Source organism: Sebastes umbrosus, chromosome 17 (assembly GCF_015220745.1).
Source record: "Sebastes umbrosus isolate fSebUmb1 chromosome 17, fSebUmb1.pri, whole genome shotgun sequence".
Lineage (NCBI taxonomy): Eukaryota > Metazoa > Chordata > Actinopteri > Perciformes > Sebastidae > Sebastes > Sebastes umbrosus.
Window position 1 is genome coordinate 18,780,080 of NC_051285.1, and position 20,761 is coordinate 18,800,840.

Here is a 20,761-nt window from a genome sequence, read left to right on the forward strand (position 1 = left end):
CTCTTAAAATTGATGTGAAAAGAAGAAGTCAAGGATGATAATGAAGACTGCTGGGCAGATACCTAGCACCAGTAGCTTCAGTTTAAAGGAGCGACACGAAGAGAAAGAAAGAAATATGTTAGAGAGGAAACAGGTGGTATTTTGTGATGTCAGGTGGATGTTTTTATGTAAATGAGAGCAGATAAGTGACAGAAAACTCACCTTCACTAAGTCTGGTCAGGATGGAGTTCTCCCCTCGGCACATGGTCCTAAGACATTAATTATCCATTAAAATTACATTATTAATACAATATAGGACAATAATACTGTATAACAATAAATCATAAAAAATAATAACACAATGTCTTCAGTGAGTTCACTTCTGGGCATAACATTCACAACAAACTTGGAAATCTGATGGATGAATACAAAGAGTGGGACTTTAGTAATACTGCCATGCTGTATTACAGCAGTAACAACAGGCTGACTGGGCTTGTGACACATTTTCACTTAATGGAGGTTTAATTTGTAATAATGATAAAACAAAAAGCAGCAGGGTTCTTTCCAGTTGCACTTTTGGTTGATTGAAGCTCCAGCCTCATGCTATTAAAACAATTTTGCACAACCAAATTAAATTGTATATCATTTTAATGGTCTTATCCACTTTTATCAAAGAATACAACAGCCAAAGGAATGGAATATTCTCTCAATTCAATTTGAGCAAACCCTCAACTTTTGCATTTAGTACATCAATATGTAAGTCTATCAGGACTATATTAGCAACATTTATTGAACAAGCAGAATAAAAACAGTCTATGAAAAGGTCTCGAGAACATGAAACCTGTGATCCACATCAGTTTAAGAGTCAGTGAGAGAGCTGAGGAAAATCTATATCAACTACACCTCTACATAATTGGAAACATGTATCTGAGCTAGATGAAAGTTCAGAGGTTGCGTTTTCCTCTGGTTCTTAATATTAGTAGTGCTCGCTCTGGTCTGTGGGCTGCGTGCAGAATGATAACGGGAGGAAAAAGACTCACCTGTAAGTGAAGTGCAGAATAGCTTGGATGGCAACTCCACCTCCTGCACTGATGTCTCCCTCGAATCCAGGAAGCAAAGGAACCACCACAAACACTCTGTACTTCTTCTGCTCTCTGCAGTAAGACACAATGTCAACATGTGCATTGTCTACAAGTGTACTATTTAAACATTAAGAGAATTTCAATCATATTTCTGCTCTATGTTATGATTTGTTTGGTAAATACTGAAATGTATTCTTTTTTGTGCTTTGTTTAACATGTTTTAATCCACTTTGAGCATCATGAAAAAAAAACTTTATAACTTTAAGGTTCAAGATCGCGGATATGAAAAATGAATCTGGCTAGTACACTCAAACCAGACCTGTGTGCACGCAAGATTCGGTTCACGATTGCATCACCGATCCCATTATGGATGGTCTTCCCGTCGGCACAGCTGATGAAGAACTGGTTCTGAGGAAAGAGAGAAGGCAGATGGTGGCTCGGTATGAGGCGAGGTCTCAAACAGGTAGGTAGCTGGCAAGGACGGGGTCAAGCCGTGATTATATTCAGACTCATCATGAGACCTCATGATTAGATGCACACTGGCAATGTGTGAAATTAATGAGTCAAAAGGTATGGGAAGTAAATAAGAGTCACATGCTTAAACATACAAAATAAAGAGAAGTCGATCTATATATACAAATAGATGTATTTCCATACAATGTAGAACCTTGCTACTAAAACCATTTGTGGCTACAGTGACATTTTTGCAATGTCTGCTATGATTTCGTAAAACTAATCATTAAAACGCATAGATAGACATTAAGTTCAGTCTATGCTATCAGGTACATATGTTTGTCTGTAACTGACCGAAGCATTCCTGCATTACCTCGATGTAGATGTAGTGCTCGCTGTTCTCGATGGTGTGGACGTAGGCGTTGAGGATCGAGCTCTCACAGGTTCCAGTAGACCAACGGTCGGCAGAGCGCAACACCTGAAAAAAAGTGAATTATTCTTCTACAACTCTGTTGACTCCAATTGCCCGTAGGTGTGAATGTGAGCGTGAATGGTTGTCTGTCTCTATGTGTCAGCCCTCTGATAGTCTGGCGACCTGTCCAGGGTGTACCCCGCCTTCGCCCAATGTTAGCTGGGATCGGCTCCAGCCTCCCTGCGACCCTGAACAGGATAAGGTTACATAATGGATGGATGGATACTGTCTGTCTGGATATACCTCCATATACTGTCTCTGAGACCCCCTCCCAAAACAGCCGAGTCTGCCCTGATTGGCTTGTGAGTAAAGTATGGTGCACCTTTGCAAAGGTAGTTCTTAAGCTGTGAGCAGTATATTCTAATGAGCCTGCATGTGACATAGGAAGGGGATCCAAATCTGAATGGCTTGTTGAACCACATGTTTTCTGATCTAGGTAGCTCACAAAAACTGACTGGGTATCTACACACACAAATGTATGTGCACAAGCACTGAAAAAGGGAGATTTTCATGATTTGTCCCCTTGAACATCTAAGTGTAGCACAGGAATTACAGAGAAGAACGACTTCATATAAATACACTATATATTTTTTAGAAATTACTTACTAAAGCTTCAGCTTAGGGGTGTTGTACCGGTATTGACGACAACCGTGATATATACAAATTAAATATTGATTATCTTATAATTAGTTAATATTACACACATATTACCATATAAATTATCCAGCACCCCTTAAATCATTTTATAGATACAGTTATGGTTACAGGCTCTCTCTCCGCCTCCCTCCACTTGTATTTTGAGTGTAATTAATTTGCCAAAAAAGAGACCAAACGCACAATAAACAAAGTTCATGATGAATTTGACTGATAGCATTATTATTATATTTTTCAAATGTTGCATTTAGGGCTGTCAAAGTTAGCGCGATAATAACGCGTTAACACAAATTTGTTTTAACGCCACTAATGTCGTTAACACATTAACACAATTTGCTTTTAGGTTGTAGCGGGCTCAGTTTTAAAGCTAGAATGAAGATACTGGTATCATATGAACGTAGAAAACCTAAGGAATCCATCGTTACCAACCATGTCATACTAGCTTGTCTTACGAAGGAGGCTAAATAACGCTCCAAACTTGCGCTAAATTTTGGCGAGGAAAAACTGTCATTGCCATCTTCAAAGGGGTCCCTTGACCTCAGACCTCAAGATATGTGAATGAAAATGGGTTCTATGGGTACCCACGAGTCTCCCCTTTACAGACATGCCCACTTTCGATTGGCAGCCCTAGTTTCATTATATATAACGCAATAATATCGTTATTGTGAATTCTTTTGGCCAGAATAATCGTGTTGTGAAAATGATATTGTGACAGCCCTAATTCTGCCCAATTATAGACTTGTAACTAGGGATGCTCATTTTGAAAAATGTTCCTAACCGATAACCGACCCTCGTTAACCGATTATTAACCGTTAACCGACAAGATTTGTGCCTCGTACCAGCTACAGGAGCACAACAGATATTCGTTGACGGGAGTCCCCAGTTCACTGTCCGGGAGCGTTAACTTCGCAGCTACGATGCTGTGTGTAGGGTCGCGGACATGCAGCAACTTTCCCAGTAAAAGTCTCCACCGCACATTTAGTTTAGTTTGCAGGTTGTCAGCTGTGTGTCTGCCCGGCGTAACTTTAGCGAGTGTTCAACAAACAGTGTGTGTATTTGTGCTACGTTAGCAGCTCTAGCATTGCCGGAGGCTCGCCGCCGCACATGTAGTCTGCTTAACTTTAGCGAGTTTCCAACAGACGTTGTGTGTGTGGCGGCGGTGAGTGTGAGGTTGTTGGTGGCGTTATAGCTGCGAACATAGGTGTAGCAGTGTGTTCAGTTTATTTGTCGGTGAATAAATGCTACAAAACTACAACTACGTCTTCCTGTATCCTGCAACTCCGGCTCCGCCTCTTAAGGTGAGCTGTTAAGCTGGACCAGCTTTTCTCCTTAAAGTGACGAGCCGCTCCTCTGAGCGGCTCAGCTTTTGAGTTAATTATTAACATTTCTTTTAACCATTTTAACCGATGGCGTTAATCGGTTAAAATGCTTAATGTCGGTTAACTGTTAAACAGTTAATTATGGACATCCCTACTTGTGACAAAACAGAAACTTGTAACTGCTGCCATCACTTTTGTTGTCATTTTAAGCTAGTGATGTACTCATCTTGTTCCTTGCATCAACTTCTACTTTACTTATGGGGACCCTCTATAAGCTCTACAGCTCTAACACAGAATGGGACAACTGAGGTACTGTCCCTGAAACCTGAATACGGGATCAACAAAACCTGATGGGAAAGCAACGGCATAATAGGGTGCGAGGGTTAGGGTTACAGGCCACCGCCCACAATAGAAGAAGAAAAGACACACAGTAAAAGCTATTGTTACCCAACACTCACTGTCTGAACACTTCACAACAATAGCATGGAGTGAGAACGATAGCCTCTGTTTCGGTCTTGCCAGTTGTGTTGCTAATGCTGGTGTTTCTTATAACTTGGATCACATTTCCCATGAAGCCTGTTGCAAATGAGATACTTCCACTTGTCCCCCCCTCCCCATCTTTGGCAGTGCGTTTGTTTTCTCTGGCTTTACTGAACAGGATAAACATGTTGGAAGAGATTTTCTTCCACAGGCTTCACTCTTGTTCCACCATCTGTCATCGCAAAAAAACTCTGAATACTCTAGCTGGACTTGAAAAGCCAGAACAGTGTTTCTTTGTTGTACTGTAAAGATATCCATTTGATTAGATCTGACTCGGTGTCGCACAATGTAAAATGCAGAGTAGAAGCCTGTATGGGCCTTCAATCTTCTTGGCAATGGTCCTGTCTGTTTACTGTAATCACATTTCACTAGTTACCCAAAATAATGCGGAGATGGCCAGCAGCATGGTGCATTTTGGTTAGTTTAGAAGAGCATCTTTAAAAGGGACTGTATGTAAGTTTTTACACATATAAACATTTTTTAAGCATTTTTTATTGCCAATGTGTGAACAAGTTGTAATCAAACCTAAAAAATGAGACCTTCCATGGCTTTCTGGGTCTCCTCTATCAGCTTGTAGACTGCTTTTAATGAGAAAAATGCGGGCCGATTTTTATCAACAGAATCAATGACATAGTGCACACGAGTGCCTTCATTTTCAGCTCAACTTACAGGGCTAACAGTGTGCAACTAACCGCTAACGCCGGTTCAATCCCCTCATTACCACCACTGAGGCGCCCTTGAGCAAGGCCCAAGGGCGCCTCAGTCTGAGCAGCTCCACTGGAGCGGTTGGGGTTAACCCCAACCGCTCCAGTGGAGCTGCTCAGACGCCAGCAGATCAAACTGTGATTGTACTGGGCAGCTTCCAGGTGTGAATGTGTAACTGTGAATGTGATCAGTGCGTCCCTGAAAAGAGAGCATTGCTCTAAGTGAACCTCCCCGTGAATAAATAAAGGTTAAAAAAAGAAAAGAAAAAAAAAGCAATTTCTGATTCTTGCATAGAGCCCCTTTAAAGCTTGTGTGACACAGGAAGCCCTTATTCATATGCACATTAAGCCCCAGTATAAATACTATGGCAGTTTCCTGTGTTGTCATCATGTGTGTAAAGGACCCTGGGTTGGTTTTCGGTGCAGGACACTGTGCAGGTTTATGGCTGGCTCTAGTGTGAAGCTGTTCTCTTCAGTGTTTAGCTTGTTTCACAACTGGCCACTCTTCTCGGGCAGAGCTGTCACCCACGGTGAACAGAAAGAAAGTCAGATTTATCTGAAACATCACGTGGGAACAGTCTTTGTATAAGAGAGTGTATGTGTGTGTGTGTAAAGGCTGAAAAGCAAAACATTAACCTAATAACTGAAATTGTTGTGTTGCAGTGGTGTGAGTTCCATGTATGAGGAGAAATAAAAATGCACTGTGACAAGACAAGCACTATAGATTTTCCTTTTGTGCTGAAATGATGTGGATCACAGGTTTCATGTCCTTAAGACCTTTATCATAGACGGTTTAGACATTTTGTTTAGCACATGTAGCCAATATACTAGTCCTAATAAACTTATATATTTATTAATCTATCAAAATTTTAAATAGCATTACATAGCATGCACATTATCCATCATTAACTGTTTCACATACCCATTTTTCTGTTTTCCTAAAGAAATCCCATATAACGTTTTGCCTAGGTGTTGCATAGGTACTTGTCATTTTTACTTAAATACCTGCACTTTGGCCTTCCTGGATCCGGGCACAGTGAACGGGAGTGAGTCAGCATTGCAGTGAGACTTGGGAAGAAGGTAAGGATAGAACTCATCCTTGTACTTGTTTTTGAAAATCTAGAGGAGACAAAACAAGTTAATGAATGCCAGATATTTGACCTTCCTGCTGTTTCCTACAGAAGCCTTGTTTAAAAGTTGGATGATGTTTATTTTACTACTTGCTATCTGAATCACATTGCTGTAGCTGTGGCTAATAAACCCAATAAGTTAGCATATCATAACATAGTAGAGAGTTCTCAATAGGGTCACGGCGACACAAGTCTCAGATAGATTGTTTTAGCTCTATATGACGGGTTTAAAGGTGTAGTCTGCAACTTTGAGCAAATATGATAAAAAGTTATTTTTATAAATTTTATAAAACTGTCACTATATCCTCATGCAATGCATGAGACAGGTAATCTGGGAAAAAAATCATGTTCCTCTGTGTCCTCCTGCGCTCTTAATGGCATCTGCAAGATTTCAACGTGCCCGAAGGAAAACAACCAATCAGAACCGAGCTGTCTCTACAGCAGCTGTTGCTCCGGCAGGTGGGCGGTGCTTGGTTTTGGCCCGAGTGTTTTCAACATGGGAGCCGGGTCACAAACTTTCTCATTTTACAGTACACTAAAATATGTTTCTGAAAGCATTTGAGGCGAGAAATAGGCATTATAGTAACAGAATATTGATTCATATTTGATCAGCGTTGCCTAGTTTAACCGTTTGATCGCAGTTTGTGAGTTTCGCGAGCAGTAATTGACAGCTGCATTGGAGACTGTTCAGCTCTGATTGGTTGTTTTCGTTCGGGTGCGGTAAAATCTTGCAAATGACATTAAAGTGGCAGTAGGCAGTACATTTTTGGCATCATTGGGCAAAAATTCCATAATTACCTTTCAGCATATTGTAATTCAAGTGTTCTGAGGGATAACTAGACTTCTGCAATTCATCATGGCTCTGTTTTCAGGCTTTAGAAAGTCTAGCCTGTGACGGGAGACTTTGACCTATCACAGGTCATTTTATTGAAAGAGCGTTCCTATTGGCTGTGCTCCGGTCATGTGACCAGAACTTGGCGTTCCTTCACCAGATTTCACAATGACGTCACAAACTTTCTCATTTTACAGCTAAACAGTACACTACATGATGATTCTGAAAACATTTGAGGCGAGAAATAGGCATTAACGTAACATAATATTTATTCATATTTGATCAGCGCTACCTAGTTTGACCGATTGGTTGGAGTTCGCGAGTGATTGACATCCGTCTCTCATAGACAGCAGATGGATAGCAGACCTCAGATCAGCTCTTACTGCTTGTTTTCCTCCGGTCTGTGAAATCTTGCAGATGCCATTAGGAGCACCGGAGGATACAGAGGCACATGATTTTTTTCAGGTTACTGAATCATATTTGCTCCAATCTTGCCTACTTCAGCTTTAAGATCACAGGAGGAGGCAGAAATTTTTTTTTTTTTCACAGATTATCTGTCTCATGCACCACTGTGAGGATATAGTGATCGTTTATAAAAATAACTTTTTATTTTAGTTGCTCAAAGTTTCCGACTGCAGCTTTAAATAAATATTAACTTTTAAAAAAACTTTGTTTACCCCTACAAATAACTGTTGGATAGTTACGGTAAAATATGTGTAAAAGCCATCTAAAGCTTATATATGTGTAGACTCATTTGTAAAGCTGAGCACTCGTGCTCCAGTGCAGTAAAATGATGAGGATGTTTACACTATTATTCTAATGTGACTATCAAACCCAGGTGGCTTTAAAATAAGCAGAACTTTCCTTTGAGTCTGACCTTGGTGAAGTTCCAGCGCTGGATGAAGTGGCGGGCCGCATCCCTGGCAGCTCTGCCATGAACAGCTGCAGACAGATCACGCCACGGCATGCGGGGAACTTGAGTACGGTCGATGTTATCTGAAAAAAATATAAAAGGCAATCCTTTCAGCTCCCTGTTGTCAGAACAACTCGGTGTGTTTGCATGTGTGTGATACTGAAGGAGATTTAGATAGCATACCTTCAAACGGTCTGTCCAGTTGGACCCAGTCTTTCTTGATAAAGTTGCTGTAGTCTTTACCAAGCCACAGTTTAGTGTTGTCAGTCAGATCATCAGGATTCTGCTCTGCTTGTCTAATTGGTTCAGATGGTTTTGGACCATCAGCCACAACATTGTCCTAGTTAGGAGAGACATTTGTTAGTGTGACATATTGAAAGCACACTGGTTCACAAGTGCCAACAAGCTAAAAAGACAGTTTCTTACTCCTGTATCTCCTTTGAGCTCCCCATCGGTTACACTGTTGGCCGTCTCTGTCAAACCCAGGTCAGTTAGCTGGTACTGGCTGTTATCCCACCTCCCAAACGCCAGGTCAATCCCCCCCACAAAGGCCACCGTTTGGTCGATGGCCACCATCTTTTCATGGTGAGCCCACAGGAACACCACAGACGACACATGGTCAGGATGTCGCATTACCTGATGGATACGGGTTCAACTTGATGTTAAAACACAAGATGAGACCTCCAGTAATTGCGTGTTATCAAATGACGTGGAGACGTGACATACCTTGATGTTTGGGTGCATATTCATAAGAGTCCTCTTGCTGTGCTCGCTGTTGATGCCAAGTGCTAGCTCCACCTCTTTGTACAGCAGAACACACACTTTGACTCCTTGTTCCTGCAGGAAAAAAAGTTCAAAAAGAAGTGATACCATTTGAAAAAGGTGATCAGCACATGTACTGTGAAATTTGAAAATCATTGATATTGTATAGTAGGAGAGGAACAGAAGACAGAGAGAATCCCTACTGCTTTGCGTTTGAGTATCTCGTCCAGGCGCCAGTAGTTCTCAGTTGCTGGTCTCTTTAGGAACACTTCAGGGCTGAGCCTGACAAAAAACACGTTATTCACATTAGAAATACACTTCAAGTCAAGTCAAGTCAATTTTATTTGTATAGCCCAAAATCACAAATTTGCCTCAGGGGGCTTTACAATCTGTACATGAAACAACACCCTATGTCCTTTACAGTGCGACCCTCTCATCAGATAAGGAACCCCCCCCCCCTCAAAAAAAAACCTTTTAACAGGGAAAAAAGAAAAAAATTTAATACGTGCAATAGATGTGTGTACAGAGTAACAACATAATGCTTCATATGTAGCTAAAATATTTAAAGAGGACCTATTATGCTTTTGTGCACAGCAGTTACGAGAAAAGTAAAGCATTTTTTGAGCATTAAAGTATGTAAACATGTTTTAGTGGAAACCCAAAAAACAAGTATGCACCAGAAAATGAGCATAATAGATCCTCTTTAAATGATACAACTTGGTAAAACAAGGCCTCTTCATCACCAAATCCAGATCTTGCTGACACTTACCACCAATCTGTGATGAAGATTTCCTCCTTGGCTTGTTCGAGAGCATCTGCCAGGTCAGCAAGGTAGCCACTTCCATTCACATACCTTTAAACAATATCCATGAAGTATAAAAGTTTAGAAAATGAGGATGAAATGTTAAGACAGATAGTTGTAAAGCTCAGGTAGAATACGTATCTGACCATTTAGTGAGAGTGTTCTCCCGAGGTGGAGCAAACCCCTCGAAGCGTTGCACTTTGAGATAGTCGCAGGTTTCTGCTAGCCGGTTGATTTCATGACTCCACCAATGAGCCTGTCTGTAGCTGCTGCATTTGATGATCAGACTCCTGAAAAAGAGCAGATAGGCCATCACAAACACAACATAACCTCAGACATAGATATATGCAGTATGCTGGAGCTCAGGCAAACACACAGCTGACCTACCGAGTGAAGTTCTCAATGCAGACACCGTACTTAGTGTCTGTGTAAGCACGGCCCACTTTCACTTTGAACTCCGGGTCAAACAGCAGCACAAAGTTGATGCGGCCGTTGTCTCGATTCATGTACATCAGGAAGGAGTCTTTAACCACCAGCCAGCGCCGCGACCAGCGGAAACAGAACTGATGATGGCCAATGCAGTTCAGGCCTTGGATCCGGTGACCCCCCGACCTCTTGAAGATGGGTCCCTCTCTGAATAAAGTTGACACATTTAATCACACAATTCATCTCTAATCACGCACATAGACATTTCTACACTTTTATTTGTGTTTCACACACTCTCAGGAAGTTTGCTTACAAGCCTTTGGGTCCGAGATCAGTGACGAAGGAGAGAGCGCCGACAGAGAGGAATTCCAGCTGAAAAAAATTAAAATGAGAAAATGGCATCATACTGCTGCATGACATCCATGTTGTATGTGTGTATGCATGTCTTTGTTTTAAAGCTATTACCATGCTGTGATCATTCCTACAAAATGAGTTCTCCAGAAGACCATTCAGGTACTCCTCAAGGTATTTCTGCAATAAAAAAGAAGGTAAATACAAGTTATATACAGTATATATACTGTAATATATATATATATATATATATATATATATATATATATATATATACTGTAATATATATAAAATAAGTATTGAACACGTCACCATTTTTCTCAGTAAATATATTTCCAAAGGTGCTATTGACATGAAATTTTCACCAGATGTTGGTAACAACCCAAGTAATCAATACATACAAAGAAACCAAAACAAATAAGTTCAGAAATTAAGTTATGTGTAATAATGTGAAATGACACAGGGAAAAAGTATTGAACACATGAAGAAAGGGAGGTGCAAAAAGGCATGGAAAGCCAAGACAACAGCTGAAATCTATCAGTAATTAGAAAGCAATCCGGCCCCTTGTCAGTGCAAATTAATATCAGCTGGTTCAGTCCCAACTGATGGCCTATAAAAAGGTGTCTCATTACCAAGGTGTCACACAAGAAACATCTCATGATGGGTAAAAGCAAAGAGCTCTCTCAAGACCTTTGCAACCTTATTGTTGCAAAACATATTGATGGTATTGGTTACAGACGCATTTCTAAACTTCTGAATGTTCCAGTGAACACTGTTGGGGCCATAATCCGGAAGTGGAAAGAACATCATTTCACCATAAACTGGCCACAACCAGGTGCTCCTCGCAAGATTTCTGACAGAGGAGTGAAAAGACTTATCAGAAGAGTTGTCCAAGAGCCAAGGACCACTTGTGGAGAGCTTCAGAAAGACCTGGAATTAGCAGGTACAATTGTTTCAAAGAAATCAATAAGTAATGCACTCAACCGCCATGGCCTGTATGCAGGGTCGGCGCCAGAGTGTTAGGGGCAGACGGGCAATCAGCTTTGACAGGGGGGGCATTTTTTTCACCTCATATAGCCTTTATTAAGTGTATCTTTAACATTATCATGTTTCATGAAAGAATTGAACTGACGGAGAGGTGTATACATACTACTACTTATGCGCACAGGCGCGCACGCACGCATACACATGCTGTTATGTACACAAAAACAGGTTATAAACTAACACCGTGTCCTGAGTGGATGCGAGCGTCCGACTATCGCGCTGCATCTGACGCTCTCTGTCCACTGAATACGTTAAATCTGCACTTCTGTTACATCATGTAAACAAACCAGGAACATATCAGCTGTGAGCTCCAGATCAGACTGGAGCTGAAGACGTAACCACCTCAAAGATGGGTTAGTAGTACGTTATCTTCTTACGTTCGTATTTTTTTTTTTTATCAGAAAACACACGTTTTATTTGTGATATTTACTGGAAATAACATACGATATAGCCAAGAGCAAGTAGGTTGTTATCTAGTGATCTCCTCCAGCCAGCTGCCACCTTATTATGGTTTCTGTTTTGAAATGAGGAGGTACTGGAGGCTACAGATAACTCCCCAGGCACGCCCTGCGTCTTGCTCATGCCAGGGTCAAAATGTGCACACACGCAGGTGCCGAGATACAGTTAACAGGGAGTTAAACAACATATTAATCTAACAGTCTGACTTATTTCTTCATAACTATATTTTAAGTTAATAAAGACTAAATGTGGATGTTTTCTCACACCAGTTGTTGTCCCTGCTCAGCCTGCTAACATTAGTCCATTGTTTTATTCCACAATAGTGAACAGAATAATCCAAACAGGTAGAAAAAGTAAGATGTGAGAGGAGCACAGGATGCTTTTTACTCTCTTGGTCCTAATTGTGCTTTAATGCACCAGGTTTGTAGGTCTACTTTCTCTCATTTTTTTCTATTGAGCTAGATTAAAAAAAACAAACCAAAAAAAAAACACGCAAATGGAGCGGATCAAAACGAGGCTTCTTACTGAAATATTGTCGTGACGGTTCATATTTCCCAGAGTTTCCATAGTTGTCTCTTTGCGCTGTGTGTTTGTGTTTTATTTGAACCATTAGTGAGGTGGCTGTTATATTTTTTGACAGGTAGCTCGTAATAAAGTTTCACTAGTGAACGCTACGCATATAACTGCGAGCGTCAATGCCTGTGCTGAAAGTGTCAGTAATCAAGTTAATATTTTCATTTACATCCAGGACAACTGACACGGTTTTCTTGGCTCATTTTATCTAAACTAATCAGCCGTTCCTCTCAATATGAGTGACAGGAAAAAATAGGAACAAGGTATCCGATAGAAGTTCAGACAAAACGTCACCGCGCTGTGCAGCACCATGTTGCTCGCAGCCAGTTAGGACCCTCCAATAGAAAACAATGTAATCAAGCCCAAGTACATAGTTGTTTCCTAAATGCAAAACTATCACTGTTTTGTGCTTTATTTTGCATTGCTGTGTTAAGTCCTTCCATTACCAAACTGAATGACTTAATTTTACTTATAGCATAGCTGTTATTTCAGTTTAGTTTTTTGTCAGGAGAGAATTCAGCTGAGGAGGCACAGTAACCTTTTTGGACGGGCCTGGACCCCCATGGCCCGCCCCTAACGCAGACGCTGCCTGTATGCACGCTCACCACGCAAGACTCCATTGCTGAAGAAAAAGCATGTTGAAGCTTGTTTAAAGTTTGCTGCACAACATTTGGACAAGCCTGTGAAATACTGGGAGAATATAGTCTGGTCAGATGAGAGCAAAATTTAACTCTTTGGATGCCATAATACACACCATGTTTGGAGGACAAAGGGCACTGCACATCACCCTAAAAACACCATACCAACAGTGAAGTTTGGAGGTGGGGACATCATGGTGTGGGGCTGCTTTTCAGCATACGGTACTGGCAAACTTCACATAATTGAAGGCAGGATGAATGGAAAAATGTACCGAGACATTCTTGATAAAAATCTGCTGCCATCTACCAGGATGATGAAGATGAAACGAGGGTGGACATTTCAGCAAGACAATGATCCCAAACACACAGCCAAGGAGACTCTCAATTGGTTTCAGAGAAAGAAAATAAAGCTGCTAAAATGGCCCAGCCATTCACCTGACTTGAATCCACTTGAAAATCTATGGAAAGAACTGAAGATCAGAGTTCATAGAAGAGGCCCACGGAACCTTCAAGATTTGAAGACTGTTTGTGTGGAAGAATGGGCCAAAATCACCCCTGAGCAATGCATATGACTAGTTTCTCCATACAGGAGGCGCCTTGAAGCTGTCATTCTTTTGTACAAAGTATTAAATAAATATCAGTAAGCGTGTTCAATACTTTTTCCCTGTGTCATTTCACACTATTACACATAACTCTATTTCTGAACTTATTTGTTTTGGTTTCTTTGTATGTATAGATTACTTGGGTTGTTACCAACATCTGGTGAAAATGTCATGTCAATAGAACCTTTGGAAATATATTTACTGAGAAAAATGGTGACGTGTTCAATACTTATTTTACCCGCTGTATATATATATATATATATATATATATATATATATATATATATATGTTTTATGCATGAAACAATTTTGAAATGCAACTGGACACACATCAGTCAGAGAGTGACAAAGTCATGTGCAAGTGAGGGATTGCCTGAAGCTATGAATTTTATGAAATTGTCATTGTGGGCCATTAACTGTTTTTTGTTGTGTAGTTTTTGCTATAAATTATATAACTATATTTTGCTACAAAGTCCACGCCAAAGGGAGTTACTCTCCCCCACAGAAACACTGCTCCGGAACTGCCTGAAACGCCTCGCTTGAAGTCCTGTCTTGTCTTACATAACGTGGTGATGTCACCAAGTAATACATTTGCATAATACCTGCCTAGCGGCTAGTTGGAACGCCCTCAAACAAAGCTAGTTAGAGCGGAGCTCGAGCGGAGTCCGAAGAGTTTGGTTCGGTTGACCAATCACAACAGACCAGCTGACCAATCAGAGCAGACTGGGATTTCGGGAGGTGCTGCAGCACAGCCGGTATGAGAAAAGGAAAGTGTTTTTTGAACATTAAAGCATGTAAACATGCTCTAGTAGAAACCCCAAATATAAGTATGCACCTGAAAATGAGCATAATAGGTCCTCTTTAAAATCTTGCCACAACAACAATTCTGCATACATCATGTGTGTGTATTCAAAGGGGTTGTTATATTGTCAAGTATGCATTGTCCATACTATACATGTATCGGATTGGATTGTTTGATACCATTTTGCTGGAGGTCCTCCTGGTCCGTTCAGTCCCGTGTAGGCTGGGCATTTCCTCTGACATGGCTCTCAGCTGCTGCCTATCCTTTGCAAATCTTTGAGAGAAATTTGAATATTCAAAATACTCAGTGATTGAGAAATCTGACGATAAAAGCTCAGAGCAAAGCTCAAAGCTCTCTTGGGGTGAGAGGTTGATTTGCATGATTTAAAACGATAGTTACGAATGTAACTACGGTTCTATGAATCCTGGATGACCGCCAGAGGCAGTGCTTCAACACTGAATATCTTCGTCTCGCGCATGCGCAGGTCGAGTATTAATATCAACAAAGTCACGTGTGACCTCGGATGACCCTGGTTAGGTATAAGTTCCGGTGTCATCCACGAGATCAGTCCTACAGAATCTTCTCGCGGGATCACGAGATTCTGAGTGACTAAGAACTCTGGCGGTCATCCAGGATTCATAGAACCGTAGTTACATTCGTAACTATCGTTCTATTTCATCCTTACTGACCGCCAGAGGGAGTGCTTCAACACTGGATGACTTATAACAACAGAGTCACGAGGAATCCCTGAGTACATACCTCATAAAGATGAAGCAGAGGAACTCGGCTGAAGGACCACGCCCAATGGATGGGGGGTGGCCACATTGACTCTATAGTATCTGGAGAATGTGCTCGGTGACGTCCATGAGGCCGCGGCACATATGTCCTCCAAGGGGACCCCTCTCAGGGTTGCCCATGATGTGGAAACACTCCTGGTAGAGTGGCACCTTACTGCAGATGGAGGAGAACGGTCATTCACCCTGTATGCGTGGGCAATGACTTCCACGATCCAGTGGGACAGGCGCTGCTTTGAGAGAGCACAGCCCTTCTTGGGACCGCCGTAACAGATAAAGAGTTGCTCTGACTGCCGTATGCATGCGGTGGCTTCTACATAGGCTCTAAGGGCCCGCACTGGGCATAACAGCCTTGCCCTCTCCTCCCCATCTCCTTTAGGGGGTTGAAACTGGGCAAGCCAAATAGGCTGATTGTGATGTGAGCGTGACAGCACCTTAGGGAGGAACGCTGTATTTGGCCACAAAGTGACACCTGAGCCATCTAAGTTCCACCTCAGACATGAATTGTTCACTGACAAGGCATGTAGCTCGCCTACACGCTTTGCAGAAGTGATGGCAAGGAGAAATGAAGTTTTGGCCGACAGCCACCTCAGCTCTGCCTGTACTAAGGGTTCAAAGGGAGGCAAGCATAGAGCGTCCAGCACCAGGGGCAGGTCCCATGCGGGAGCCCTCGGAGTGTTCGGGGGACGCAGCCGCAGAGCCCCTTTTAAGAAGAGAGACACAATCCTGTTGCTCCCCACAGTGTTATTATCGACCCTATCGTGCTGCGATGAAATAGCAGCCACATACACCCTCAGTGTAGATGGAGACCGGCCACCTTCCAGGAGGGACTGCAGAAACTTCAGAATTGTAGGCACCGAGCAATGTACTGGGTCCTCTTTCTGAACTGTACACCATTCAGAGAACAACTTCCACCTGTTCTCGTACTGCAGGCGGGAAGATGGTGCTCTGGCATTCAGAATAGTTTTTCGGACGGGCTCTATGCAATCAGTCAGCATTGGGTCGGGCCCTCCAGCGGCCAAACCCACAGCTGAAGGTGGCAGGGGTCGGGGTGCCAGATCTGACCCCCCAGCTGAGATAAGAGGTCTGTCCTGCTGGGGAGGCGCCATGGCGTCCCGCAGCAGAGCCTGTGCAGCAGTGAGAACCATGTCCTTGCTGGCCAGAAGGGGGCCACCAGGAGAAGTCTGTGGCCCTGCTGAAACACTCTGAGAAGCGTTGGTAGGATCAGAGGGAACGGTGGGAAGGCATAGAGGAGACCCTCTGGCCACGTGTGAGCCAGAGCATCTTGACCTAGAGGGCTGGTCTTCTCCCTCAAGGAGAACCAGAGGGGGCAGTGGGTTGACATCTCTGAGGCAAAGAGATCCACCTCTGCTCTGCCAAAGAGACTCCATATTTTGTGTACCACCTGTGGGTGAAGGCGCCACTCCCCCGGTGGGGGTTTGTGACGGGAGAGGAAATCTGCAACAAGGTTCCGTTCCCCTGGTAAATACATTGCCCGTAGGCTGGTCAGGCGAGAGGCTGCCCATGTCAGGAGGGCCTGGGATGTCTGCAGCAACCTCGCAGATTTGGTGCCCCCTTGGTGGTTTATATAAAAGACGGTCGATGTGTTGTCCGACCGGACGAGCACATGTTTCCCTCTCAGGTATGGCAGGAAGTGCATGAGCGCTAGGTGCACTGCACGTAGCTCCAGCACATTGACATGCTCTGTGCTGTCCAGAGCAGACCACTGTCCCCGAGCAGTCTTGTTCTGCCACACTGCACCCCACCCAGAGAGGCAGGCATCTGTTGTGACGGTCTCTCTGCGGGATGGAACGGAGCCCATGGGCACGCCCCTTTCCAAGTACGCTCTCTCCCTCCATGGGGATAGAGCGAGAAGGCACTGTTGAGACACCTTTATCTTCTTGTGCCTGTGCCGCTTGGCGTCCAAGTGGAGGCCGTTCAACCATCTCTGCAGAGGGCGCAGTGAAAGCAAGCCCAAGGGAACGACAGCTGAGGCAGCTGCCAGTTTGCCCAGCAGGCGAAGAAACAGAATGTGGGGCAACGACCTGCCCCCTTGGAAGATGTGAAGGTGGTGGAGGATGTCGTCCACACGCTGAAGTGACGGACAAGCCCTCATAGTGACTGTGTCCAGAGCCATACCAATAAAGGTTATGCTCTGGGAGGGGTTCAGAGAGCTCTTTTCCAAGTTCACCCTGAGACCCAGCTGGGCCATGTGGGAGAGAAGGAGGGCCGTGTCCCGGGCCACCTGAAGCGGGGATGGCGCACAGATCAGCCAATCGTCTAGATACGGCAGGATCTTCATGCCGCGTGACTGCAGGGGCGAGAGGGCCGCCGCAACGCACCTGGTGAATACTCGTGGGGACAGGGAGAGTCCAAATGGAAGCACCCTGAACTGAAAATGACGGTTTTGGAAAACAAAACGAAGAAACCTCCTGTGGTGAGGTACAATGGGAACATGGAAATAAGCATCCTTCAAGTCGACAGATGTGAACCATTCCCACCTGGTGACAGCACGAAGAGTGTCCGCTGTGCTCAGCATATGGAATGGCAAGACTTTCAGGAACTTGTTGAGTCCCCTCAAGTCTAGGACTGGGCGAAGTCCACCGCCCTTCTTCTTGACGAGAAAATAAGTTGAGTAGAACCCCCCGGGTTGTGACAGGGGGTCCACAGGCTCGATTGCGCCCTTGGCCAGAAGTGTGGATAGCTCCTGGTTCAGGGCTAGGACTTTTGCCGGGTCGTTGATGATGGTCATTATGACCCGGCTGGAGGATGGGGGCCGGCGCCGGAATTGAAGTTTGTACCCCCGGGTTAGGGTGGACACCACCCAGGGGTCTGAAGTGTGAGCTGCCCAGCAGTTGAGCTGCTGCTGGGAGAAATAACCGACAGCCGGCCCTAGGGTCTCAGTAGCGGGCCCCCCGGCCTCTGAAGGCTCTGGGGGGGCGGCGGTTAGGCTCCACGGCCCAGGGTTGCCTGGAGGGCAAGTGGGCGGGGTTGTCACGGTAGCGGACCTGCCTCTCGGTGGGGCGCTGAGGTCCGTGGTGGCCACTAGGCTGAGCCGGTGGCCGGGAGCGGCCTCGGGGGGCAGACATGGAGCCCCTAAGCCTGGCGGGGGGGGGCATGCCCCTTCGAAGACCAGAGAACTGCTGCCTGGTCTGGTCAGCTTGGACAGTCCGCTCAAGTACCTGTAGGGCAGCTGTCCCGAACAGGTGCCCTGGTTCTACTGGAACAGTACGGAGGGTCCTCCGACATGTCTCAGACAGGGGCGACTGCGCCAGCCAAACCTGGCGACGAGTCTGAACCAGCATGGACATCAGCCGTCCAAGTTCCCTCGACATCAGGGCAAACGCCTGCAATGACGCGTCACTGAGGCTGGTGGAGGAAACGTCGGGAGCAGCCTCCTGCAGAGAGGCTGAGAGGGCAAGCATGAGGTGTGAGAGGGAGTTGCCCATGCGGCCCATGCGAGCCGCTGTATCATAAGCTTTAGAGAGGAGGTCGTCTGTGACCCGACATTGGGGTCGAGGGCACCTTGCCTCTGGTCTCAGAGCCTCGTCAGGGGAGACTATGAGAGAAGCAATGGCAGGCTCAATAGCTGGCATGTGGTCAAGGCCAAATTTCGCCGCATCCTGCATGGCTGCCAGGGTTCGGCCATCAGACGGGAGACGGGAGAAAGCCCTAGTATCCCTCCAGCATGCCTGTAACTCCCTAAGATACTCTTTGGAGGGAGGGACAGTAAAGGTGGTGGAGGCCGGCGCGCGCCTAAAGAAAGCGCTAGCAGGCGTCGATTCTGGCTGCCGTATATCCAGCTGCAGGCGAGCCAAGGCCATGCGAATGATGGCTCCCATGGAACTGTCTCCCATCCCATCGGAAGAACTATGGGCCGGGGAACGGGAGCCGCGCCCAGAGGAATGGGAGGGCTCCTCCACGTTGTATTCATTAAAGAGGGTGGCTGAAGCCGCCATCGAGACAGCATCTTCCTCCGAATATGACTCAGCCATGGGCGGAGTTGGTGTACCTGCGTCCTCCGTACCCGCACTAGAGTGGAGGGCCAGGAGGAGCGACTTCATCTGGGCCATCTCAGCCGTAAGCAGATCCACCTTAGAAGACAGCTTGCCAGACTTAGCCTGCTTCTTGGATGGCGCACCCGCAGCCTCTGTGGCCCACCGCTTGGAACGGGTAGTTTGGGCTGGGGCCAGCTGCCTTGAGGGGAGGCCAGCGTAACCCATCAGGAGTTCTACCTCAGCCAGCCTAGCGGCCCTCACTGCACGAGGCATGATGCTGCAGTTCATGCACGGGTCCACCGAGAGGCCCTCCCTCAGATGTTCAAGGCCAAGACAAGAGGGGCAAAGGTCATGGCCATCCTCAGGTTGAAGAGGAGCCATACAGGTGTTGCAGCCTGGAGAGTTGAGCATCATGACAGCCACGGAGAAACTCTGCCCTGTCAGTTGCTGCTGAAGTCAGTCTGAGCGAGAGCACTCTGCTGACTGAAGATAACGTGCAGGAAACAGTCTGTGTAGTGAGAGGAGAGCGAGCACACTGTCTTCACTAGCACAGTAACTGTCGATGTCTGATTCTACCTGATTAGCCTGAGCGAGAGCACTCTGCTAATGCGAGGACAGTAGTGTTATGGACTCCGATGCCAAAGTTTAGCCTGAGCGAGAGCACTCTGCTAACTGGAGAGAACGTGCAGAAAAAACAGCCTGTGTAGTGAGAGGAGAGCGAGCACACTGTCTTCACTAGCACAGTAACTGTTATCAATATACTTAACTGTTGCTGGTGTCGCGCCGAGTTAGCCTGAGCGAGAACGCGCTGCTAACCGTAACACAGAAGCTATAGTAAGCAATGTTCGTTAAAGTGCTACACCGAGGGGAGAGCTGGGACGCTCCCTCACTGACAGCACGTTGTCCACTAGTTAGCATGAGCTAACGCTCTGCTAACTGTGCATAGTAACGTTTATCGTTATAGAAAACAATGTAAATCGATCTCACCGGGTGATGTACACATGGGAAGATGTCCTTATCACGCTGGTGATGACCAGGATAGGTGCGTCCGCCGTCTCCTCCGTCGGAGGACCGAACGGCGAACAAACACAGTTTGATGGGCAGCTCGTTGCAGCCTTTGGAGGGCAAAACTCCGCAACTCCGACCGGTGGTCACAAGGCTACCGTCGACGAGCTCAATTAGGTTTAGTTATAGGTAATTTAGCTTTTAGCTAATGCTACCACAGTAGTTAAACTGCGCAAGCGAGAAGATGAAATAGGACTGATCTCGTGGATGACACCGGAACTTATACCTAACCAGGGTCATCCGAGGTCACACGTGACTTTGTTGATATTAATACTCGACCTGCGCATGCGCGAGACGAAGATATTCAGTGTTGAAGCACTGCCTCTGGCGGTCAGTAAGGATGAAATAGAACAAACAGATTGGTGCA

The 20,761-nt window shown here is 45.0% G+C and overlaps 2 protein-coding genes across 2 annotated transcripts in view; both read right to left on the minus strand.

Annotated features, from left to right (window-relative positions):
- The window catches only part of pld2 (phospholipase D2), a 32,596-nt gene that overhangs the window by 4,874 nt on the left and 6,961 nt on the right, over positions 1-20,761 (minus strand). Inside the window, 16 exon segments of the mRNA XM_037748426.1 lie at positions 202-248; positions 1,020-1,133; positions 1,381-1,469; positions 1,888-1,992; positions 6,209-6,322; positions 8,043-8,161; positions 8,262-8,418; positions 8,505-8,714; positions 8,805-8,915; positions 9,044-9,122; positions 9,610-9,693; positions 9,789-9,932; positions 10,030-10,275; positions 10,382-10,440; positions 10,534-10,599; positions 14,717-14,810. Of these exon segments, the coding sequence (XP_037604354.1) occupies positions 202-248; positions 1,020-1,133; positions 1,381-1,469; positions 1,888-1,992; positions 6,209-6,322; positions 8,043-8,161; positions 8,262-8,418; positions 8,505-8,714; positions 8,805-8,915; positions 9,044-9,122; positions 9,610-9,693; positions 9,789-9,932; positions 10,030-10,275; positions 10,382-10,440; positions 10,534-10,599; positions 14,717-14,810 (1,838 nt within the window).
- On the minus strand, positions 17,645-20,741 carry LOC119475586. Its single transcript, XM_037748427.1, has 3 exons — positions 19,659-20,741; positions 19,278-19,394; positions 17,645-19,136 (listed from the first exon to the last, which is right to left on the minus strand). The coding sequence occupies exons 1-3, from the start codon at positions 19,741-19,743 to the stop codon at positions 18,232-18,234; spliced, it is 1,107 nt and encodes a 368-aa protein (XP_037604355.1). The 5' UTR covers positions 19,744-20,741; the 3' UTR covers positions 17,645-18,231.